This window comes from Meriones unguiculatus, chromosome 7, assembly GCF_030254825.1.
Source record: "Meriones unguiculatus strain TT.TT164.6M chromosome 7, Bangor_MerUng_6.1, whole genome shotgun sequence".
In the NCBI taxonomy this organism is placed as follows: Eukaryota; Metazoa; Chordata; class Mammalia; order Rodentia; family Muridae; genus Meriones; species Meriones unguiculatus.
Genome location: NC_083355.1, coordinates 92976885 through 92998890, shown reverse-complemented (window position 1 = coordinate 92998890; position 22006 = coordinate 92976885). Strand labels below are relative to the sequence as shown.

Genomic DNA, 22006 nt, shown 5'->3' with positions numbered 1-22006 from the left:
GTTTCCTCCCTTCAAAAGAATCCCTCCTGTTGTACTATCCCATGATTCTGTGGTACTATGAACTGTAGTACTTTAAATTCTTGGACCAGGTTTGTTTGGCCTAAACCAAACAAATAAATGATGAGCTGGAACATTTGTGATCCATGTGAACACAAACTTGATGGGACATAAACAGAGAAGACCAGGCTACAGACAGAAATAAGAGACATCAGCATCAAGACAGGATCAAAAGTGCCAATCTGGACAAGTCAAAAGAATATACTAATTAAGGGTCAGGAATAATGATGGCCAGTTATGTGAGGGAAAACTGCTTTGCTGCATCTCAACCAGGGAAGGCCCTCAGACAACATCAAGGTCACAGATGAGGAAGTAGGGCTGAGCTGAAAGTGACACACCTAAAACTGTGTCATTTGCAAAGGGTGGACAAGGATCAAAAGCCAGGTCAGACACTAGAACTTGCCCTGAACTATCTGAGACTCCCTGACAGCTAGAAGCTAGTGCTGAATGTTATAGCAAGAGACAAGGTCACTCGAGGCTAGAGCCAGGCAGCCCCAAAGAGCCCCATCAACACATCTGTCTATCCTGACCTTAAAGAGAAGACCTGAGAAGCCAAAACCAAAACTTCATTTTCGACATCAAAAATAAGAGGTACTGAATAATGATGTAAGTGTCCTAATACAGGACCGGCACACGGGCTTGGGCTAGCCTCTGCTCTGCTTACCCTGGGCTTACGCTGTGGGAAAGGTTAAGGGCAGAGGCAGGATACCCAAAATGAACCATGACGGCGTGAGCACTGTACCAAACAGTGTCAGGCTCATGCAATGTGAAGCTGTGTGCCTCGGAAGCAGCTAGATCTTCGCCATGAGCCCCAGGACAGTCTCCTTCTACTGAGTGGGCTAGTTTTGACGAGTGAGGGAGTACACACAAGGGGAGAGAAGTGAGTTTGCCAGAAAGAAGTACAGGGAAAAGCTGTAGTTTTAAAAGATTCAGAAACAGGAGGAGGGAAAGGATCGGGGCTCAAATTTTAGAACTGCCTCTTTTTACCTGTGTAGCCGTGGGCTGGCCACACCTTCACAAAGCCTGCTTGCTTGTGTAAAATGAGGAAGGTCACAGTCCCTTACAGGTCTGCTGTGAACCCTGGCACATGACTGCCACAGCATCACTTCATGTCGTGAGTGTACTGTCAAGGGCAGCAATGGTGATCAAATGCAAGCTTTGGAGGAAACGTCCTTCATGCCCCGCATGGATGGGGGGGGAAGGTTTTGGCAGCAGCACAGGGGCCCGTCCAGGGCCTCCCCTGCCCATGTTCTGTCACAGAATCTAATCCTTATCTACCTCACTTCACACAGAGAAAAACCAGGAGGAGAGACCCAAGCTCTTCTCTCTGGCCTGTGACTGTGATGCTCAGGAAGCCACACTGTCTGACAAACGATCTGGTGGCATTACACCTGAAAGCCATCAAACTGTCTGTTCACTGTAAGTCACTCCTGGGATATGGCTGCCAGCAGTTTCCAAAGAGGCTGAACTAAAAGGGACATATTTCAGCCCTGAAAATCACGCTTAAAATTCACCCTGGATTCGCCCATCTTGGACAGCATCCCTGAATTATATCCCTTGGGTCACACTAAAACCAGCTTTCCCCTCATCGTCTCCTTGTGTCCACATACCTTCCAGACACTAACAAAGACATGCCTGGTTCCCTCATATATTTTGCCACTTAGCCAACATAAACATTCTTTGCAGCTTTCATCATAAATCAAAACCTATACATTTTTGTCATTCTCTTTACTCTTTTCCATTTGTTCAAATTAATCCAGCATGTGTGTAGTGAGGCATGTGCACGGTGTGGAAGGGCGAAAATTTCTGGCCCTCTAAAAAGTCACCCCTCCTGGCACCTGGGACTCCGTGGCTCTGGATCGTCAGTCTAGACTCGCCACCTCCACCACAGCCAGAGTGGAGTAACCTGGAGCAAGTTGAGAACGGAAGCATGCTGGGAGGAAGCTGAGCTCCTGTGTGGTTCTTCAGGGGTGACCATGGAAAAGAAGCGGGGGGCCTGGGGCTGCCTGCCCCACTGTGCGGGACCCAGAAGGAATGCCACGCTCCGTTCTCACTCCACGTGCTAGTGGTACCTCAAGGACATCAGGCCGCATACTGCAGTCTTTACCTCTGAGGATACAGTAGGAACTGTGTGAGCACACAGCAAGGACGTGGCTAATGTTTCGGTCCAGCCACTCCCCATCACTTCACAAGCGGCTCCTGTGCTCCTCCCAAGTTCCCCAACTCCCAGATTTCATGGACTCTCAATATTTCAAACAGTAAAATTTTTGTTTGAGATTTTTGGGGTGTGGCCAGAAGTACTGGATTGAGCTTTAATCTTGTTAAAAATTGTCCTTAAAAGAAAGCCATCTTCGATGACGTTCAGTTCATCAAAGAATGGAACTGTACAATCCACCCAAATTACAAAGGCTCGCTCCGACATGGGAAGTTGTCCTTTACTGAATGAATTTATTTTGTGAGAACTTAAAGCTTTGGTTCTTGGCTTTATCACTTGCTGAAGCATTCCAGTGTTGGAAGATGTTACTGTGTGCCCCAGACATACGCTCTCCTCTCTGATTTATGTGATGTGTGCTTATGGGCGTGTATGCTCGTTTGTGTGCGTGTGGGAACTCACAGGGGCCAGCAGAAGGTGTCTGAGGCCTCGGCTGAAGTTGCAGGTGGTTACGAACTGCCTGATGGGAAACAAACTCCAGTCTTCTGCAGCACTCTAGACCACTGAGCCATCTCTACAGCCCCTTCCCATTCTTTCTCAAGCAATGCAGGCCGAAGACCTGCTCCTAGGTGACGATGGATTGCCACAAAGGCATGGCCAGGTATATCCCTTAGTGGCTCAACTTTGCCACTGGGCACGAGGCTCCTCAGGAAGGCCTCCTGCCATTAGGGCAGCACACCAGCGACCTCTCCAACTCTTGAGACTTTTTACATTTAGCTTTTCAGAGTGCTACACACGCTCACTGACCTACGGATGCCTATCTGCAAAAAACCAAGTCCAGACAGAGAGGAATATAATCCATGTTTCTATAATGTAGCAGCACAAAGGCTCACACTGAAGCAAAAACTACTGGACCCATGGAGCGACGAAATGCAGGACCCACAGTCAAAATTAAAAAGCCTAGGCAAAACACTGACCTCCCGTGCCTCAGATATTGGAATTTAAATAACGGCTTTAAATAAACAATTATAAATATGTTCAAAGGGGGTGGCTGGAAAAATGGCTCAGTGGTTAAGAGCATATACTGCTCTTGGAAGAAGCCCCGGGTCAAAGCCCAGCACCCACATGGAAGCTCACATCCATCCATAAACACCAGTTCTGGGGGATCGCCTCACTCTTCTGACTTCTGAGGTCACCAGGCACGCCCATGCTGCTCATACATACATCTAGGGGAAAAAACTCAGATACATTAAAAATAAATAAATATTTCAATGTTGTAAAGGAAAAGATGGTCATAAAAGATGAGTAGACAGGAAATCTAGGTGCAAAGCAGAAATTACATGTTTAAAAAATGTGTATGTGTATGGGGCGGGGGAGCCAAATAGCAGCTTAGTACTTAAATGTAAACTAACTGAATGAAAATTTCAGTTAATGCGCTTAGCAGCGGCTGGAAACAGCAACAGAAATAAACTGAGAGGCAGGTGGTCTTCAAAGAGCAGCAGAAGAGTCGTGGTGTGAACAAACACAAAAAGGAGAGAAAGGGGAACAAAACAAGAATGTTTCACGGGGAGTAAGAGTGCAAATCAGTGGACAGAAGAGCAAGCGTCTAACATACAGTTTCCAGGAACAAGGAAAGAGCCGCAGGGCCACCGCCATGAACACACCTACTTGGAAGCTAAGCAGGGTTGGCCTAGTTAGTACTTGGATCGGAAAAGTCACCTGAGGAAAAACTGGCCTAAACACTTCCAAATCTGATTAAAAAAAAAAAAAAAATCAATCTACAGATGAGAACAATTCAGCAAATCCCAACATGACAATAAATTTACAGAACATCACACAGAGGAGCATCCCAGGCAATTTGCTAAAATCTAAACATCAGCACATGCAGAATAAGCTCCCAACATGACCCAGGCTAGCCTGGAAACATTGATTACCTCTGCCTCTGTGTCTGCCTGCTGGAAATAAGGTACAATTTGCATATAAAACCACCATCACCAGCTACAGTGGAGGCCAGTGGCCAAAGGAATAGCAATTGTGTTCTGTTTTGAGACAGGGCCTCCCCACATAGCCTTGGCTACCCTGGAACTCACTGCATAGATCAGGCTAGCCTCATAACTGCACTGATCTTCCTGTATTTGCCTCCCAACATCAGGATTAGGAGAACTGTGCCCCTAAGCCTGGCTGATATTTGTGATTCTGAGAAATGAAGAAGAAAGAAGGGGGGGGGGAGGAGGAGGAGGAGGAGGAGGAGGAGGAGGAGGAGGAGGAGGAGGAGGAGGAGGAGGGAGTCCAGAATTCTACATACAAAGAGAACATCCATGAAAAGTGAAGGTGAAATGAAACAGTTTTCAGGCAAACCAAGCAGAACAGTCCCTGGCAAACAAGAACCGCCAGCTGAGCAGAGGTGTCTAGGCTGAGGAGAATCTATACCTCATGAGAACCTGACCATCATAGCCGACCCTAAATGCTCTCTCTAAGCTGAAATTACAAGGTGTTTTGTAGAAGTGATAATGCATGTGCTTTTAAAGTGTGTGCTGTTGACAGCACAGAAAGGGACACACCCTCTGCAGTGCAGGGCCCCTCACATTGTATGCACAGCTGTAACCCCAAGTAGCTGCTCATCTGTTGGAGGGTCATATTCTAGCTCCTAGGTAGAGTAGCTGCTGTAAGGATTATGTAAAAAGCTATGCACAAAAAGGCAGTGGTAGGACTAAGACAGGACATAACTCTATTATACTGGGCAGAAATGTTCCCTGTCTGGCGTTGATGACATTCAGCCTTAGTTGGAGCCTTCTCACGTGACGTATCATTGCTAAATGTGTGTTTTACTATCAGCCTGCTCCACGGGAATTACTGGCATGCACACAATGAGAAGTGGTCCAGCCTAGCTAGCGGTCTCCCTTATGGTTCCTAAGCAGACTTACCTTACTCCCCCAAGCTCCTCTAGATCCTGATTCTGACTTTTCTAAACAATTACAGAACATGTTTTCTGAGCTCATGCTATTCAGTATAATCAAATTCTCTTTTATTCTCCATCTTTGTCACTAAAGTTGCCTAAGGAATCAATGATTGTGCTGGTTGATGTTTATGGTCAAACTGACATAACCCAGAGTCAGCTGAGGAATTGCTTAGATCAGACCGGCCTGGTGGCCGTGTGAGTGTCTTGATTGATGACTGACATATGAAGGCCTCGCCCCTTGTGCGAGGCACCATTCCTAGGTAGGTGGGCCTGGGTACCCTAAGAAAATTGGCTGAGCATGTACAGGTAAATGAACCAAAGTGAGAGCATAGGCTGTGTTCCTCCCTGGCTCCTGCCCTGACTTCCCTCAGTGAAAGCATAAAGATGAAATAAGCCTTTTTTATGCTTCCCTCAATGGAAGCGTAAAGATGGAATGAGCCTTATCCTTCCCAAAGTTCTTTTAGTCAACATTTTGTCACAGCAACAAAAAGTAACTAATACACTGACATGGGCATTTGGCTAACTCTCCACTAGTGGTTTCATTTTAAGCCACCTGTAAGCTCACAGCTTCCCGAGCTTCAGCGACTGACCTTGCTGCTTTTGCAACTCCAGTTAGAAGCTGCAACTATTTCATATCCATCCTGAAACATCTAACTACCAGAAGCTGTAATGTCACTGATACAGTTTTCTTTTAAAAAATACTTAAGTTCAAAAGGGGAGGGTTTATTTTGGTTTTGGTTTAACATTAACCATGTGGACACCAGAAATTGTAAAAGCATCCTGGGACAGCACGAAGCTTGGGAATACTGCCTTCAATCAGCTACATCATCTCCACCTGACTCCATGCATCACCCTGACAAAATGCTCTCTGTTCTAGACCACTCTCTAATATAACTGACAGATTTCTCTTCCTAGAAAACCAAGTCAATAATGTCTTTCTCTGTTCAACATCTTTGTGTGCATGCCACAGCATGCAAAATAAGCCCCCAGCTTTCCTGCCTGAACACAAGGCCTGCTTGCTTGCTGCTCCTGTGTCAACTTAATACAAACTAGATGCAAAATAAGCATGCAAAATAAGCCCCCAGCTTTCCTGCCTGAACACAAGGCCTGCTTGCTTGCTCCTCCTGTGTCAACATGACACAAATTAGAGTTAGATGACAGGAGGAAACATTGAGAAAATGCCTCCATAGGATCAGTCTGTAGGCAAGCCTTTAGAGTATTTTTTTAAATTAGTGAGTGATGTGGGAGGGACCAGTCCACTGTGGGAGGAGCCATCCCTGGGCTGGTGGTCCTGGGTTCCATAAGAAAGCAGGCTGAGTGAGCCATGGAGAGCAAGCCAGTAAGCAGCACCCCTCCATGGCTCCTGCCTCCAGGTTTCTACCCTGTTGGAGGTCCTGTCCGGACTCCGTTTGACGATTAACAGCAATGAACATACTGTGGGTACATCTCCACTTTTGCCTGTTCCTCAGCTTGTCAAGGGGCCCCTTCTCTTCTAAGCCTACAAACTCTCTCACTGAGAACACTGGCACACTAAAGCACCACACAACAAAGCGTCCCGTCCCGGGCATTTCCCACTGGCCTTCCACAAACTGGCACCTCGCTAGCAAACACAAAGCCCAGCACTCCAACCCCTGCTGAGCTTCTTCTCTGTTTCTTTATCCAGAACTGAGGACCTACCAAACATCAACACCAGGGCCAGAGGAAGCAAAGCAGAAACAGCTGGAGCTTACACATGGTGGGAGGACAGGCCTAACTAATTACACAGATTACAGATACACACTAGGAGAGGGGGACAGGCAAGGGGGCCTGAGCCTGGATCCCCAGCACTTGGGTATGAATAAAAGCCAGGCATGGCTGTATATGACTGTAACCCCAGCGTTGGGGATGGAGACAGTGTGAGATCTGTGGGCCCACCTCAGAGGTTTTCTTTACAAACATAGAGAGAAAAGTCTAATGGGAAGTGGGCTGGTTTCAAACCCAAGGGCACCCATGACCCCCAGCACAAAGCCGACTTGCCACACTCTCTCCCTGCCTCAAGAACAGCCCTCCCTTTACGTGAGAAGTCTTCCCTTTTCTTCTGGTGTAAACTGAGTCTCAGCTCAAACACAGCTTCTTTCTGGGGACTTCGTCTGGGTGCCCCTGAGATTAGGAGCCCCACAGCTGATTCTTGTCTCTCTGCTTTACTTCCGTTTGCCACAATCTTCCTTGCAGGTTCTAGAAGACAGTGACCATGAATATACAAGACCTGGCACACAGAAGGCTTTTCAATCAAGCTTTGTAGGTGAATGAATGAATGAATGAATGTTATCTTTTATCCAAGGCCACTGACATCACCAAGGTTACTCCTGTCCTCTCACTTTCCTTCTCATGCCCTCACAACTACTAAAGGATGTATCAACAACTACAGGTTTTTCTCTGGAAAGTGGACAGGCACTGGAAAGTAACTGGCCAACAGTCTGAGCAGGCATGCTCACAGAGGAGACAGAATGGGTCTCCAGTGACAGACCCTCTCCAAGGAGTTCCCATCCCAACATTGTTTTTCTGTTTTGCTTTGTTTGTTTGTTTTGGGGAGGTTGCCCGAAGAACCAGTTAGTTCTGTGAAATATGAACACTTGTGACTCTTGACCAGAACTGCAAACTTAGGAAAAATTGATAACAGGTTCTAATTGGCCTGACTAAAGACAAATGTCAATAGTAGCTGCCTGTGTTGGACACTGCTCTAAAGCTGTGTTTGTTCTCAGTCAACCCCCAGGAGGACTATGGGGTAACTACCACCACTGTCTCCACTCAGCAGATGAGAAAGCAGGCTTAGCGTGCTAAGTAACTTGTGAGTAATCCTCCAAATGGCAGAGCTGGGACTGGAGGCAAAATGACAGTCGTCACCTTTTTTCAGGCAGATAACGACAACAGACGACTTACAGACCCACTGGCCGAGGCCTCTGGTATGTATCTCTGACTTAACAAAGATGAGAAAGAGAATCTTAAAGAGCTTGGTAAGCATCAGACTTCAGCATGGGACTCCGGTGAAGGCAAGAAGACAGAGCACTGTCCTGGGGCAGCCAAAAAGCCAGGAATGAAGATGCTGGTTTCGAATGGTGAGCTCCCCCGACATGACATTCCCGCCCACACAGCAGTCAGGCTTGGGGATGGGTCGGTGATGTGTATCTGCCCACCCGGAGGGAGAGCCCAAACCGAGGCATTCGAAGCATGACATAAATATGAAGTGTGGAAAATGCATTCCTGGTGAACAGCTCCACATCAAATTCTCTGCGTCCCTCTTTGGCAACGTTATCAGAGGCATCATTCAAGCCAGCCGATTGGAGAAGAGGCTACGAAAAAGGCTGAAAAATGTGACCAATCATGAGTGTTATTTTTGTGAGAAAGGAGAAAAATGTCACCAAAAAAGGGTCAATAGATAAGCCTATTGGGCTGAAAATAACCACCCTGCTGGCAGCCCAGTCAGGGAACAGGCCGAGGGCGAGGGACGTAATGCTGAGTGCCACGGGAGCGCTGGCCGAGGGAGGTGGCTTTGGGGATGAGGAAATTGGCCTAATTTGGGAACATGAGTCCAGCAGCATTTCTCAGATTCCTGGGGCAAGATTCTGGCTAACTTTGAGCTCTGTGTCCTCAGGAGGAACAGTGAGGGCATTGGGGGCGGGGGGAGAGAAAAGGAACAGCTGTGACTCAAACATTGCTCTCTACAACTAGACGAATAAGGGTGCCCAAAGGAGGACTCACACCTTTTGCACGAGACTCCAGGACAATCTCCACGGCCTCTTGGCTCTCTCTCAGAGCCCCTTCTGCACACCCGCCTGCAGGGCAGGCAGGGAGAGGGCTGGCTACAGGCAGCGAAGAGCTGGCGGCTCAGGGCGAGTGATCCAGCCTCTCAGGTCCTGAGTGAAGTGGTGACATCTATTTCAAGAAGCACCTTGAGGCTTTACAGGTTGCTGCATGGACTTAGCAGACAGGAAGCAACTGTTGCAACAGAGGATCTGATCTCTATCTATGAAATAAAGCTCAGGCCAAAAGCCACCTTATAGAAGCAAGGGAAGAGAAGAGACACACGTCCACAGCTAAACCAGCCTTGGAGCGGTCTGCCAAAGACTACTTTTGCCCAAACTCAGCGTAACATAATTGGATGGCCCAAGGCTTTTCTCAAAGGAATTATGTAAGAATTGTTTGAATCAGCAGAATGGCTCATGAGGTAGAGACAACCACTTTTAACTCTCACCGCTGCTTTTTCTCAGGCATACTACAGAACTATCTTCTAGCAAGGCACTCTTTAAATGACTGACTTGACTTGCTAACTGAACCTGATCCAAGCCTGATTTGTGACCAGATGTGTGCGCACGCACACACACACACACACACACACATACATGCGCGCGCGCGCGCACAATGGTTGTGAGCCTTCTCAGTGCTCTGCATATCTTGGAGGCCCCATTGCTAGATGCTATGTTACCACAATAGCCCTAAAAAAATCAGGCCTGAGTCCAGATGGCTGGGGCAATGGCTAAGTGGTTGGTAAAATGCCTGCTCCACAGACATGAGAACCTGGGCTCAGTCTCCAGCACAGTACCCATGTAAAAGCCAGGGGCAGTGGCTTGGCTCACAGCTTTAAACCTCAGGAGAGTGAGGAAGTCTTGGGGGACAGGCAGCTTCCTAGAGCTTACTGGCCAGCTAGCCTAGCTGACTTGGTCAGTTCCTGGTTTAGGGACAGACCGTGTCCCCCAAAAAAACAAGATGGAGATTGATCAAGGAAGACACCCCACATCAACCTCCAGGATGCATAAGCTTGTGTGAACAAGTCCATACATCGCATGGAGATGGACAGACAGGCACAGAGACCACGGAGCAACTCCAATAGACTCCATGCTAGTGAAGTGACAGAGTTTGGCTTCCTGGTAATTCAGGAAAACCGGGCAGTTCTGCATTCTCTGAAATCTAAAGAATGATCAAGCAAACCAAAAGACATTTCCTTCTCTCCTGGTGTGGGCTTGGATTGAGCTGCGTGTACTCCATGGGCAGAAAGCCCCTAAATGGTGACCAAAATGGAAAGGAGAAGACAAACAAGGTGCAGAGTTCACTGGGCAACTCTCTTAGGCACACAGAGACACAGGAAAGTGATTTCAAGGTGCTCCCTGAAAACTGTAAGGAGTTGGAGGAGAATGTGGGGAAGGGAGTTAGCCAAAAATTGAGTCTTCCCTTTCTTACCCCAGTCTATTTAAACATTTTGTATAAGTTCTAATTTTTTTGAGAGAGAGAGAGAGAGAGAGAGAGAAAGAGAGAGGGTTTTTCTGAGCAGCCCTGGATGGTCTCAAACTCAAGAGATTTGCCTGCCTCTGCCTCCCCAGTGCTGGGATTAAAGGTGGGCACAATACGACCCAGCTATAAATTCTAAATTGTAATGTCAAGTTAGTGTCTATCAGCATCTCCCACTCTCCCCTCTTTGTCTGTGTGTCTGTGTCTGTGTCTGTGTCTGTATCTGTGTCTCCATGTTCACAGAGACCAAATGTTGAGGTCAGGTGTAGTTCCTGAATTGCTCCCCACCTTCATGTTTGAGACGGGGCTTCTCACCCAATCTGGAGCCCACAGACTGGATTACTGGTCGCAAGAAAGACCCAGGGATCCTCCTGTCTCCACTTCCCAGTGTTGGGGTTACAGGTGAGCACCACTGAGCCTGGCTTTTATGTGGGTACAGGGGACCTACCACGGGTCTCCCCCTGCTCTCAGGGTGATGGTTTGAGTAAGAATGCCCAGCAGATTCACCTGTTTGAACACTGGTCCTTAGTGGGTGGAACTGTTTGGGATGAATTAGGAGATGTGGCCCTGTGGGTAGGCTTTGACAATCCAAAAGACTCAAGACAATACTTTCCTGTTGTTGTTTTTCCTCCTCAAGATGTGAGTTCTTGGGGAGGGTGCAGCGCACACATGGGAGGATTTGGAGAAAGGAAAGGAAAAGAGAGATGATGTAATTATAATCTCAAAAAAAACAAAATTACTGTGAGCTCTCGGCTGCTGCTCCAACCCTTCCTGCCTACCACCCGGCACCCCACCATGATGCTGATAAACTCACCTCCCTCTGGAACCATAAGCCCCAAATAAGCCATTCCTCCATCAGTTACTGTGGACGTGGAGTTTTAGCACAGCAGCAGTAAAGTGACTAATACTCCTGGCAAGCACTTTGCTGGCTGAGTCAGCTCCCAGCTCCCAGCCCCATCAGGTCAGCTCCAAACAGCCTATTTCACAGCCATTCCTCCTCTCCCACTGAGAAACATCATTGTCCCAGCTGGAAAAGCCCCTAAAACTCAGAGGGGTAACAATGAGACCCGATTCTGAGTGGACTAAAAGCTCTCTTGAGCCAGGCGATGGTGGCCCATGCCTTTAGTCCCAGCACTCGGGAGGCAGAGACAGGCAGATCTCTGTGAGTTCCAGGACAGTCTGGTCTACAGAGTGAGTTTCCAGGACAGCCAGGTCTACACAGAGAATTCCTGTCCCCCCAAACAAAACAAAACAAAAAAAAAACCTAACCAAACAAACAAAAACAACCTCTCTTGAAAGCTAGGACAGTTGTAAAACTATGTGCTGACCGACAGAATGCCGCTAGCTGTATACTTGCTGAGGTCACTAGCTACTGTTTCCTAACTAAAGGGGAACATTCAGGGGGTATGCCCTGAACTCCTTTCCTGCCTAGAATGCAAATCAACCCCTGGATGATCATCAGTCATCTTGAAACCATGAGAACTAAAGCCACATGCTTCCCACGGCACAGCAGGAAACGAGGATGACACAGGACAGCGCCCAGTGACCACATCCGTCCGTCCTCCACTGAACTCCTCGAAAGCTGATCCTGTTTCAGTCAGGTCAGAGGAAAGTGTCTGCTGAATGTAGCCAAAGTCAGCAAGCACTAAAGACGCAGAAGGCTGCCTGGAAATCATCCCCAAACAGCAGAGATTTGAGACTCGGGAGGAAATGGGCACCACGCAGATGGAGCAGGCCTGCCAGCGTGTTCAAGAATGAAGTGGCCAGGTACAGAGGCACATGCCTGCAACCCCAGCACTCAAGAGGCTGAGCCAGAAAGACCCCTAAGTTCGAGGCCAACCCAGGCCACTAAGCAAAACTGTCTCAGAAACAAACAAACAAACAAACCAGAAACAAAATGTAAGAAATGGCCAGGTGGTGGTGGCGCATGCCTTTGATCCCAACACTTCAGAGGCAGAGACCGGCAGATCTCTGTGAGTTCAAGGCCAGCGTGGTCTACAGAGTGAGTTCCAGGACAGCCAGGGCTACACAGAGAAACCCTTGTCTCACAAGCCAAAAGTAAGAGAAAAGAGGAGGAAGAGAAAGCGGCAGTAGCAGCAGACACAAGCTGGAAACAGTAGCAAATGCCTGCAATTCCAGCTCTTCAGAGGATGGAGCAAGAGGATGGCAAGTTAAGGGTCATCCTGGACAACTTAGTGACATCATTTTATTTTATTCAAAGAGCGAGCTAGGGTACAGCTCAGTAGTAGAGCACTTGCCAGCACGTGCAAGACCCTGGGTTCCATTACCAGCACTACAAATAGAAAGACAGGTAGACAAAAAGCAGCAAACAGGAGATGTCTAGTAACCCATAAAATGGTGGCACCAGTGCCCTGGCCAACTGCTGCCACACAGAAATGCCATCCCACTGGTCTCATTGAGAACAGCTTCTCATTTCTGGGGAAACCCCAGATGGGAGTTTTCATACCAGGTTTCCCAAATTTTATAAGCATTAACCAACTGTTTTTTAAAAAGTGTAACTGTGTAAGTCAAACACGATGTGGCTGCAGCCCGGGGAAAGACCCTCCGTGGATAAAGTGCTTGCTGTGCAAGCCTGGTGACCTAAGTTCAAATCCCGTGGTGGGGACCCATGGCGGAAGGAGAAAACCAAGGGCCTGGATCACGGCGCGTGCCCCCACATCCGGCCCTAATCATCTCACTGCAGCCCTCCAACAGGGACAGCAGAGAGCAAAGACTCCCTCGCTCCCTAATGTGCTGAGTGAACGAGAGCTTACAGGGTGTTTTTTAGTTTGCCAAAGCGCTTAAACGCATAGCTCACTTGATCCTCACATTCATCTAATGGTACCCATGGTCACCAGCTGACAAATGATGGAGTAGAGGATTCCAGAGATTAGCGGATTTAAGATCCAAGCAATCAGGAGAGCCAGCGGCAAGCCCCGTGTCTCTCCGCTTCCTTCCTCCACGTCCCAACTCCACTACCTCACTTTAAAATAACTATTTATTCAAAACTAATTCCTACTTAACTCTGAAGTAGCAGTAGCTTGACAGTTCCCAGGTAACCATGCTTATATTTTTAGGGATATCACCACTGAATAAAGCCAGTGACGGGATAAAAATAAACATAACAAAGCTGGGTGTAAATGGGCACAATTCCTGGATCTAATTTTAGAAGAAAAAAAAAAGGCCAAAAATGTCTCACACAACGAAGGGAGTCTCTGGACCTAAGGGAGGCTGCCCAGGCAGCTTCAACCCCCATTCACACAGGAAGGGGAGGGAGGCATTCCGGAATCCCACAGGGCACCTTGCTTCCAGGGGCACCAGTGAGCCCAGGAGCACAATGACTTTTCCTAAGGAAAATTCTCAGGAAAATGCTGAAAACCAGAGGAGGCAACAGCTGTGCATCACACACATGCACACGCACAGGCACAGACTGCCAGTATTTCTTGGAAGATCAGGCAGAGCTGTTCTGTATCCTTCCAGCATTAACCAGCGCTGACGAGGTACCAGTAAACCCTGTACAGTGGTCATATGACCTGCAGGCCCTAATGCCCTCCCAAGAGTCTTCCTGCTGATGAAGGAAGAGTCAGCTGCCAGATTTTACATGCCGGCATCACAGGTACAATAATGATTCCTCATGGTCATAGTTACGCCTCTACACCTAAGTGGGAAAGTGAAAGATATGCAGACACGACCACGTAAAGAGCTTAAGAAAGTGGTGACGCTGTATCTGACGGACCCCTAATGTGACTGCTACGTGCAGTGTGTCTGTTTTATGTGCACCTGCGTGCCTGCTAGGTTTCTCGGCACCGGTCCCCTCAGCCACTGTGAACTGCTGAGTTCGACAAGCCACTAAGAAGCCAGGCGGCCCGCCATCTAGTGACTCGCTTTCTAGCAGAGAAGAGAGACATGGCAAACTACAATGAGCAAATAACCCAACCTGCCCTGAGGCGGGTACTGCAAAATCAGAAGGCAACAGACCTAAGAAGGCGGCAGGCAGAGGTCGGGGAGACTCTAGAAACACAGACTGAAGGGGATGAGTGAACCCCGATATTACAGATTACTGTTCATGGATCTCCCACCTCTCACAAAGAAGCTGCATCATTCCCCAAAGGTGGAGGGCTCTTGGAGACGTTCACAGAGGGCAGAGGCTGGGGAATAGTGGTCCTTACCGGCAGCAAACATCTAGCCGCGTGAGCCAACCTTTCAGTATCTGTGTATACCTTCCCGGACGGATGGCGTCCCAGTCCCTCACTTCAGACGGCATGAAAAGCTTTATAGGGCTGGGGGTGTGCTCAGGTGCTCAGTGATTGTCTAGCATGCATGAAGCCCTAGGCTTAATCCTAAATTCCCTCAAACAACACAGCGTGGCAGTTAGAGCCAGGAGAATCAGTAATAATTCAAGGTCATCCTCAGTTACACAGTGAGTTCCACACCAGCCTGGGCTACGTGAGACCCTGTCTTTAAAATTAATGAATTAAAACTGTACACTATGAATATGAATGAAAGAAAGAAAGAAAAAAAGTCCAGAAGTCAGTTGGGTCTGAAAAAAAAAAAAAAAAATGTTCCCAGTAGGACAAATGTCCTTGAAGGGAATTTCCAAACTGAGACACTCGGAAAGGCTTTCATTCCAAACAAATACAGAGCACCACGGCCCTGACGGTTGCCGGCTTGTTTATTCTTACAGGGCTTTTTATCCACACTGTCTTGTTCCCTTTCTGTCTCTGCAGCACTCACCTCTCCGGTCTGAGCCAAGGAAGAATTCTTGCTGTTGAAGTAATGCTCAGCCTGGGGTGGCTCCGGTTGAGCTCGGCGACCCATCTTAGCCCCCTGAAAGGAGACGGAGAGCACAGCTGATCCAATAGCATTTGAGGCCCTGTATGACATGCGGTAGGCCAGGACTGCAGGTTTATGGCATGGCCGAGAACAGGGTTTGAGTAACCTGGATATATGCACAGAGAACTCTCTAAAACCCTTATGTGAAAACACCCAAGTCAATTGTATTACGTAGAATAGGATATATACAGGTTTTTTTTGTTTTCTGTTTTGTTTGTTCATTCGTTTTTTTTGAGACAGGGTTCTCTGTGTAGCCATGGCTATCCTGGAACTCAATCTGTAGACCAAGCTGGCTTCCAAATCACAGAGATCCGCCTGCCTCTACCTCCCCAGTGCTGAGATTAAAGGCACTTGCCACCACCTCCCGGCTAATATACAGGTTCTTGATCTTGAGGCTTCAACAGCCTCAGGTACAGCAAAAGTGAAGACATCATTCTGCCCATGACACACAGTTAGAAACACAGCTAGCCCAGGCAGACACCTCAAGCCACAGCTCAGAGCGGGGGGGGGGGGGGGGGGGGGGGAGAAGACTTCCACCTTCAACTTGAGGGAGCTACCAGACAGGCTTTCAGAAAGAATTCCTCAATTTCGTGGCAACTGACACCAGGGAAATCCAGTGAGCTCTTGCTTGGCTGGCTGTTTCTGCATCTCCAGGCTGGAGGGAGGCCCGCCACAGGAATGCTGAGACATCACCTGTGGAAGCCACAGCCCTCCGAGATTCTGAGTCACCGTACAAAACATTTGCAGGTGTTCCCCAAGCCCTCCTAGTGGGCAAGGGCCCCGTCTCCAACATTCCCCAGAACAAAAACCAAAACTCTGAGGCACACTAATGGGTGCTCAAGAATGTCTGTGTGTGATCATTTACTTAAAAAAAAAAAAAAAAAAAAAAAAAAAAAAAACATAAAAAAAAATAGCATAGCGCTCTCAGATCTCATTTACCAGGGCTGAGTCTCACAATGGTATGGACAAAGACTGACTATGTTTCATAAAAGAGGAAACTGAGGCCCAGGGAGGTGATTAAGTAGCAAAGTCTTCCTGTGACTTCAAATCCCAGGTTTGTCCCACCACATCCCACTGAAAAGTCAGTGCTAAGGGTTCTAAGGAAAAAGATTTTGTGTGTGTGTGTGTGTTTATGTGTGTGTGTATACACATATCTATGCTAAGGTAGGATCTGGGCATCATAGTGCAATTATCAACCCCTCAAGTTGTGATGTCGATCTTTTAGGTTTAAGGATGACGGGAACAATCTTTCTGATAACAGAGCTCATTTCCTTCTCTGGGAAGGTACCCTCTTTTGTTTGTCTAAGTATTAGGTATCCGTTCCTACAGTAGTTACCCTAAAGCAAAAATTAATGATTGTGTCTGTAAATGCTGTTGACAATCAATTTCTCTAACAACCGTTAAAGTTTGAGACTATTTAAAGACCCTGTAAATTGACAACATGGAAAACCACTTTACAAGCTGAAATCACGTATTTTAAGGGTGGTCTGTTTACTGTCCCCCCCACACACACACACCGCCCCACTACGGCAAAAGCCAGTGATGTTCTGTTCTCTGCTATCTCTGCATTGCCTATAACAAAGACTGATGCACAGTAGAGCTCAATATGCATTTGTGGAAAGGATGAAAAAAAAAAGAATCACCACATTCACATCCCAGGTACTGAAAAGGTTTGTGTATCAGAAAGACCTGCTGGCTTAATGTTCTTAGCTTTTTAAAAACCCTGCTCCAATTCTCAACTAATGGGCTCCTGCCCCTTAGCACCTTGGGGCATTGGATGCTACCTGGGCCCTTCGAAACGCCTGAGGCTTTACAGCAGAAACTAAGGACTTATCACCCAATCATGACCTCAACTAACTCTAAAGGTTATCGGGTCGTGGTGGAAGCTATGACAGAAAATCCTGAAGGCAGGTCTTCAATCAAGTTCTGTTATCTACTGACTACATGATCGTCATGGCCTGGGAGGGAAAAGCAGCCAAGGTAAATGCTTTTTACGCATTACCCCATTTCACCTGCACAGCAACAGCTCCATTCTACCAGCAAGGAAGCCGAGGCTAGGTGTATTCCGGCTCACCAACAGTTTGGTTTTGTTTTACCAAGTTACTCCCAAACTGGAGTATTGGCTTCCAGTCCTGGGGGAGCGGGGTTACAGGGAGGAAAAGAAATCCCCAGCCACCTCTCTTCCCAGCAGCTTTCAGGAGAGCTTCCGGAACTGGACTGCCCACGAGAGAACCCCAGGGCGGGGGCGGGCGGGGCTCGGGCGCAGACCCTCCATTGCCGGGGTCTGTCCTGACTCCGGGCCTCTCGGGGAGCCTGGCCACTTGTCCCACCCGCCGAGCCGGACCCCAGCCCCTAACATCGCTCCTCACAGAGGTGGCCGAGCTGCGTCGTCTCTCCTCTCCCAGGTCCAGTAAATCGTCCATCTCCGCGGCCGCTGATGTCACTTCCTGGAAACGGGCATCTCCCCCGCGTCCCTAACGACGACCCCGCCCCTCCACCCCAGTATTTAAAGAGTCCGCCTCACAATTCCTAGGTGCTGTGTACCACCTTCCAATTTTAAATCAGATCTTTCCCAAGCCAACTTTACTCGGACTTCGGGAAAACAAAACAAATCTCCAGATAGCAAAATCCGCTACGGCTGCTCCAGGGAGGCTAGCCTTGGAGACTGGCCTACATTTGTAACTCTGACTAAACACGTTTAGGAGTAAGTGAAAGCACTACTGTTGATCATTGTGAGCGCTGGCGTTCACGATGTACGGAGATCTTAGTAGTTACTGCTTACGTTACTGTGCCGGGAGGACTGTGTGGCATTCTCTCCTTTTGACAGATAAGCACTAACCTAAGAAACAGTCAACAAAGTTTACGATGACTTGGCAAAATGTGGTGTATGTGATTTCTGCCGTCGAGAAGTTTATTGAAAGCAGGCACACGCGGTGCTGCACGCCTGTATTTCCAGAAGCTGGGAGTTAGAGGCAGGAAAGTCAGGAGTTCGGTATCTTCGTTGGCTACATGGTGAGTTTGGGAGGTGGGACTGGGTGGCCTGAAATTCTGTCTTTGAAAGCAAGAGTTTATTTAGAGGCAAGATTAAAATATTCAGTACTCAAGTGCTAATTGCTTTCAAAAGTATATATATATAGCCAAGCGCGGTGACAGGGGCCATAATCCCCAATGCTATCCAGGAGAGTGAGGCCAGTGGATCACATCTGCCTAGGAGTTGGAGTCCAGCCTTTGCGACATGGTGAGACCCTTTTCAAACGAAATAGAAAAGAAGGGATAATAATCTTATTTAATCTGAACAATCAAACAAAGTGTTAGCAGTGGTTCCTCTAATCAGCAAGACAGACAGCATGAAGAAAATAACCCCAATCCTAAGTGTTGGACCAGCCCTCGTGACACCACGTGTTACTCCAGTGTTTCTTCCCCACGTGTCGGCTGCCAGCTACCCTCCCAGGCCTGCAGAAGGAGATAGCCCATAGATTCCCAGCCTAGGCATAGTCAGCTTGAGTCTTCCTTGAGTCATGTTAGTAAGATCCCTAAGCCAACATCTCTGGCCAATTCTCGGCATTGGTCACCGGGACCCACAGAAAATAGAATAAAGATGGCCACAGTTAAAAACAACAAAACAAAACAAAACAAAACAAAACACACCAAGAACTTGAGCCAGCCGGTGGTGATTCATGCCTTTAATCCCAGCACTCAGGAGGCAGAGGCAGGCCGATCTCTGTAAGTTCGAGGCCAGCCTGGTCTACAAAGTGAGTTCCAGGACAGCCATACGCAGAGAAACCCTGTCTCGAAAAACAAAACAAGGACTTGAAAGTGGGACAACTGTCCCTAAAGTTGAATGACGAACATTACTGAAGCAGCCAGCAAGCGACAGCTCAAGGGTACATTCCCAGCGTTTACCGAGTGAGACCAAGCCTTTTCATGCCCAGTGACCCTGGCCTGCAAGTCACAGGAGCTGTTGACTTCTCATCCCAGCCTTGCCTGACCTCAGTGTCTCCTCTCTTGGAATGACCTTCAGAGGCTTCTGAGATCCTTACTGGCTTCGAGGTGAGACTATTTTTTAGATTTTAATCTGATGGAGCAATCATTGCCAAAAATCGAAGACGGTTTCGACCATGTAGGCATCAACTCTTCCCTTGTTCCTTCTTCCTTGGCACCAGCCGTGCAAGAAGGGATTAATGTTTGGATTTTTCAGCTTCTTGTAAGCTCCCGCCCACTCGTTCCCCAACTCAGAGAAAACAAAGGGTGAATGGTACTCACAGTGGGCAAAGAGAATACCCAGCAAGCAGGGGCTGGCAAATTCTACCACGAGCTTGAATCATTTGAGAAGTGAGTCTAAAAACATAGCTCTTACTGGAGTGAGAGAGGTAGGGAGTGTGAAACCCGGAAGAGAATTCCTTCATTAACTTTGCCTCCCATGTTGTAGAGTTGGCTCAAGAGCCTAAGCCTCTGGGGTCGCCCCTTTTTAAATTTCACACCCCACTCCTTGCACTCCCATAAATTTGCATATTTCCTTAGAGTTTTGTTTGTTTGTTTTTGTTTTTTTTTTTTTTTTTACCACCCTCGCCTATTCTAAAATGCAAATTCCATAAAAGCAAGTTCTGCTTTGCACACTGACACTTTTCCATGCCTAGACCAGTGCAGGGCATGGAATAAACACCAGGGCCATCCCTCAGGGCCATCCCTCAGGGCCGGAGAAGTAGGTCGCGATCAAGAGCACACACTCACTACTCTTGCAGAAGACTGGGGCCAAATTCCCAGCAACCTATGCTGGGCAGCTCACAGCCCTCTGTAACTCCAACTCCAGAGGAATGGCTGCTCATACCTGGCTTCCAAGGGTACCTACACATAGGCACTCTCTCTTTTTCTCTGTCTCTGTCTCTCTCTGTGTGTGTCTGTCTCACACACACGTCTCTCAAAATTTTTATTTTCCAAATTTCAGAAGCAAACATAGCATAATGGCCACAGTGCACACTGGCAATGGATGAGCTGGATGGTGGGATTGACAACCTAAGAGCTGTGTGAGCAAGAAGTCACTTTGAAGGTCTCTCTGTGCTAGGTTTCCTCAGTCACGCAAGTTAAAATAATGCCTTTTCGGCTTAACCACATGCATTGTGACCCTGAAAAAAAAAAAACTGTGCCTCAGTTTTCTCAATTGTTAGATAACACATAAATATCTTTTCAATTGAGACTTAGGAGCCAGGCATCTCAGAAAGGGTCAGAGCTGGATGGTGGGATTGACAACCTAAGAGCTGTGTGAGCAAGAAGTCACTTTGAAGGTCTCTCTGTGCTAGGTTTCCTCAGTCACGCAAGTTAAAATAATGCCTTTTCGGCTTACCCACATGCATTGTGACCCTGAAAAAAAAAAAAAAAAACTGTGCCTCAGTTTTCTCAATTGTTAGATAACACATAAATATCTTTTCAATTGAGACTTAGGAGCCAGGCATCTCAGAAAGGGTCAGAAAGGCTACATATGAGAATTGGGAAAAGGCCACTAACAGGAAGAAGGTGAGCAGCTCCACCTGAGTCTGACCTCCCTTAAGCTGCTCATGAGGACAAAAAAAAAAAGACCTAGAAACCTGGCTGGGAAATGAGGGGGGCCCAGGTACCGAGTTGGCCGCGAGAGGAGCGGACCCCGCCCACCCGTGGGGCCGGGGACGCGACGGTGGCGTTCCAGGTGTCCCTAGCCCCGGCGCCACCGTCACTGGCGGCCCGGCTTCGCCAGAGGGCACCCTCGGCCTTCCGGAAAGCGCCATCATTCACCCGAGCCGCCGCCGCCGGGCTCCGGGATGGTCCGTGAAGAACCGCTGCCAGGATCGCGGCCGAGCCCAGTTCCACCCTCGGGCCTGGAGAGAGTGGCCCGGCCGCCCGGCCCTGCTGCCCTAGCGGACCTCGCTCCTATCCCCCCCGGCCTGCCCGGGGGCGATCGGGGACGCGGGGGAGGCGAGAGAGCGGGGCGGAGAGCGTGGACTGACAGCTGGCCCCTGCGCAGAGGGGCCGGGGTAGCAGGAGGGAGGGGGCTCGGGAGTAACTTTCCAGAAAAACAGCCAACGTGTAGCAGGAATGACTCCAAGAGGAGGGGAGAGAAGAGGAAGAAAAAAAAAAAAGTTCAGTTACCACGTCGAACCAGAGGACTCGCAAAGTATTTTTCAAATGGGCTCGGCTTTTCCTGTGCCTGTTTAAAACATTAAAACCGTGCAGCGAGAGAGGCCGTGTACGCTGGTCCCTCCCTCCCTCCCTCCCCCACCCCAGGCCGAGACGTCATGGGAGGGAGGTATAAAATTTCAGCAGAGAGAAATAGAGAAAGCAGTGTGTGTGCATGTGTGTGTGTGAGAGAGAGAGAGAGGGAGAAGAGGGAGAGAGAGAGAGGGAGAGAGAAGGGGAGAGAGGGAGAAAAGGAGGGCAGGAGAGGGCCAAGCGTAGGGGACTCAGCCGCAGAGAAGGGAGACGCGCGCACCGAAAGAGGCTTGCGAGGAAGGGATAACGCTCTCCGGAGTCAGCTGCGGTGAATCGGCTTCTGTTTTCTTTTCCTTTTGATTTTTTTTTCCCTTCTTCTTCTTCTTCTTCCCCTGAGGAGAAGCAAGGGAGAGAAGCCATGGCCGAGAGAGAAGACAAGCTGAGATGTTGACCGTGGGTCCAAGCGGATTACCTACCGGAGCTGTCTCCAAGAGGCCTGTCCCCCGCCCCAGCTTGCCAGTAGCACATAAGCTCTCATCCCAGCCAATGAAGAGGAGAGGCAG

The 22006-nt window shown here is 48.4% G+C and overlaps 1 protein-coding gene across 9 annotated transcripts in view; it reads right to left on the bottom strand.

The window, feature by feature from the left end:
- Ift43 (intraflagellar transport 43) overlaps positions 1–21863 on the bottom strand; it is a 76083-nt gene extending 54220 nt beyond the window's left edge. For 3 of the 9 annotated variants that reach the window (XM_060387894.1, XM_060387896.1, XM_060387901.1), the window contains exons 1-2: positions 21724–21863; positions 15165–15257 (exon numbers count right to left, since the gene is read on the bottom strand). In XM_060387894.1, coding sequence (XP_060243877.1) covers positions 15165–15257; positions 21724–21863 — 233 coding nt within the window. Of the gene's footprint in view, positions 1–15164; positions 15258–17275; positions 17429–17632; positions 17726–21723 lie in introns of those variants that run through there. The other 6 variants (XM_021653015.2, XM_060387902.1, XM_060387897.1 and 3 more) reach the window with 5 other exon arrangements.
- Positions 21864–22006: the final 143 nt, after the last annotated feature.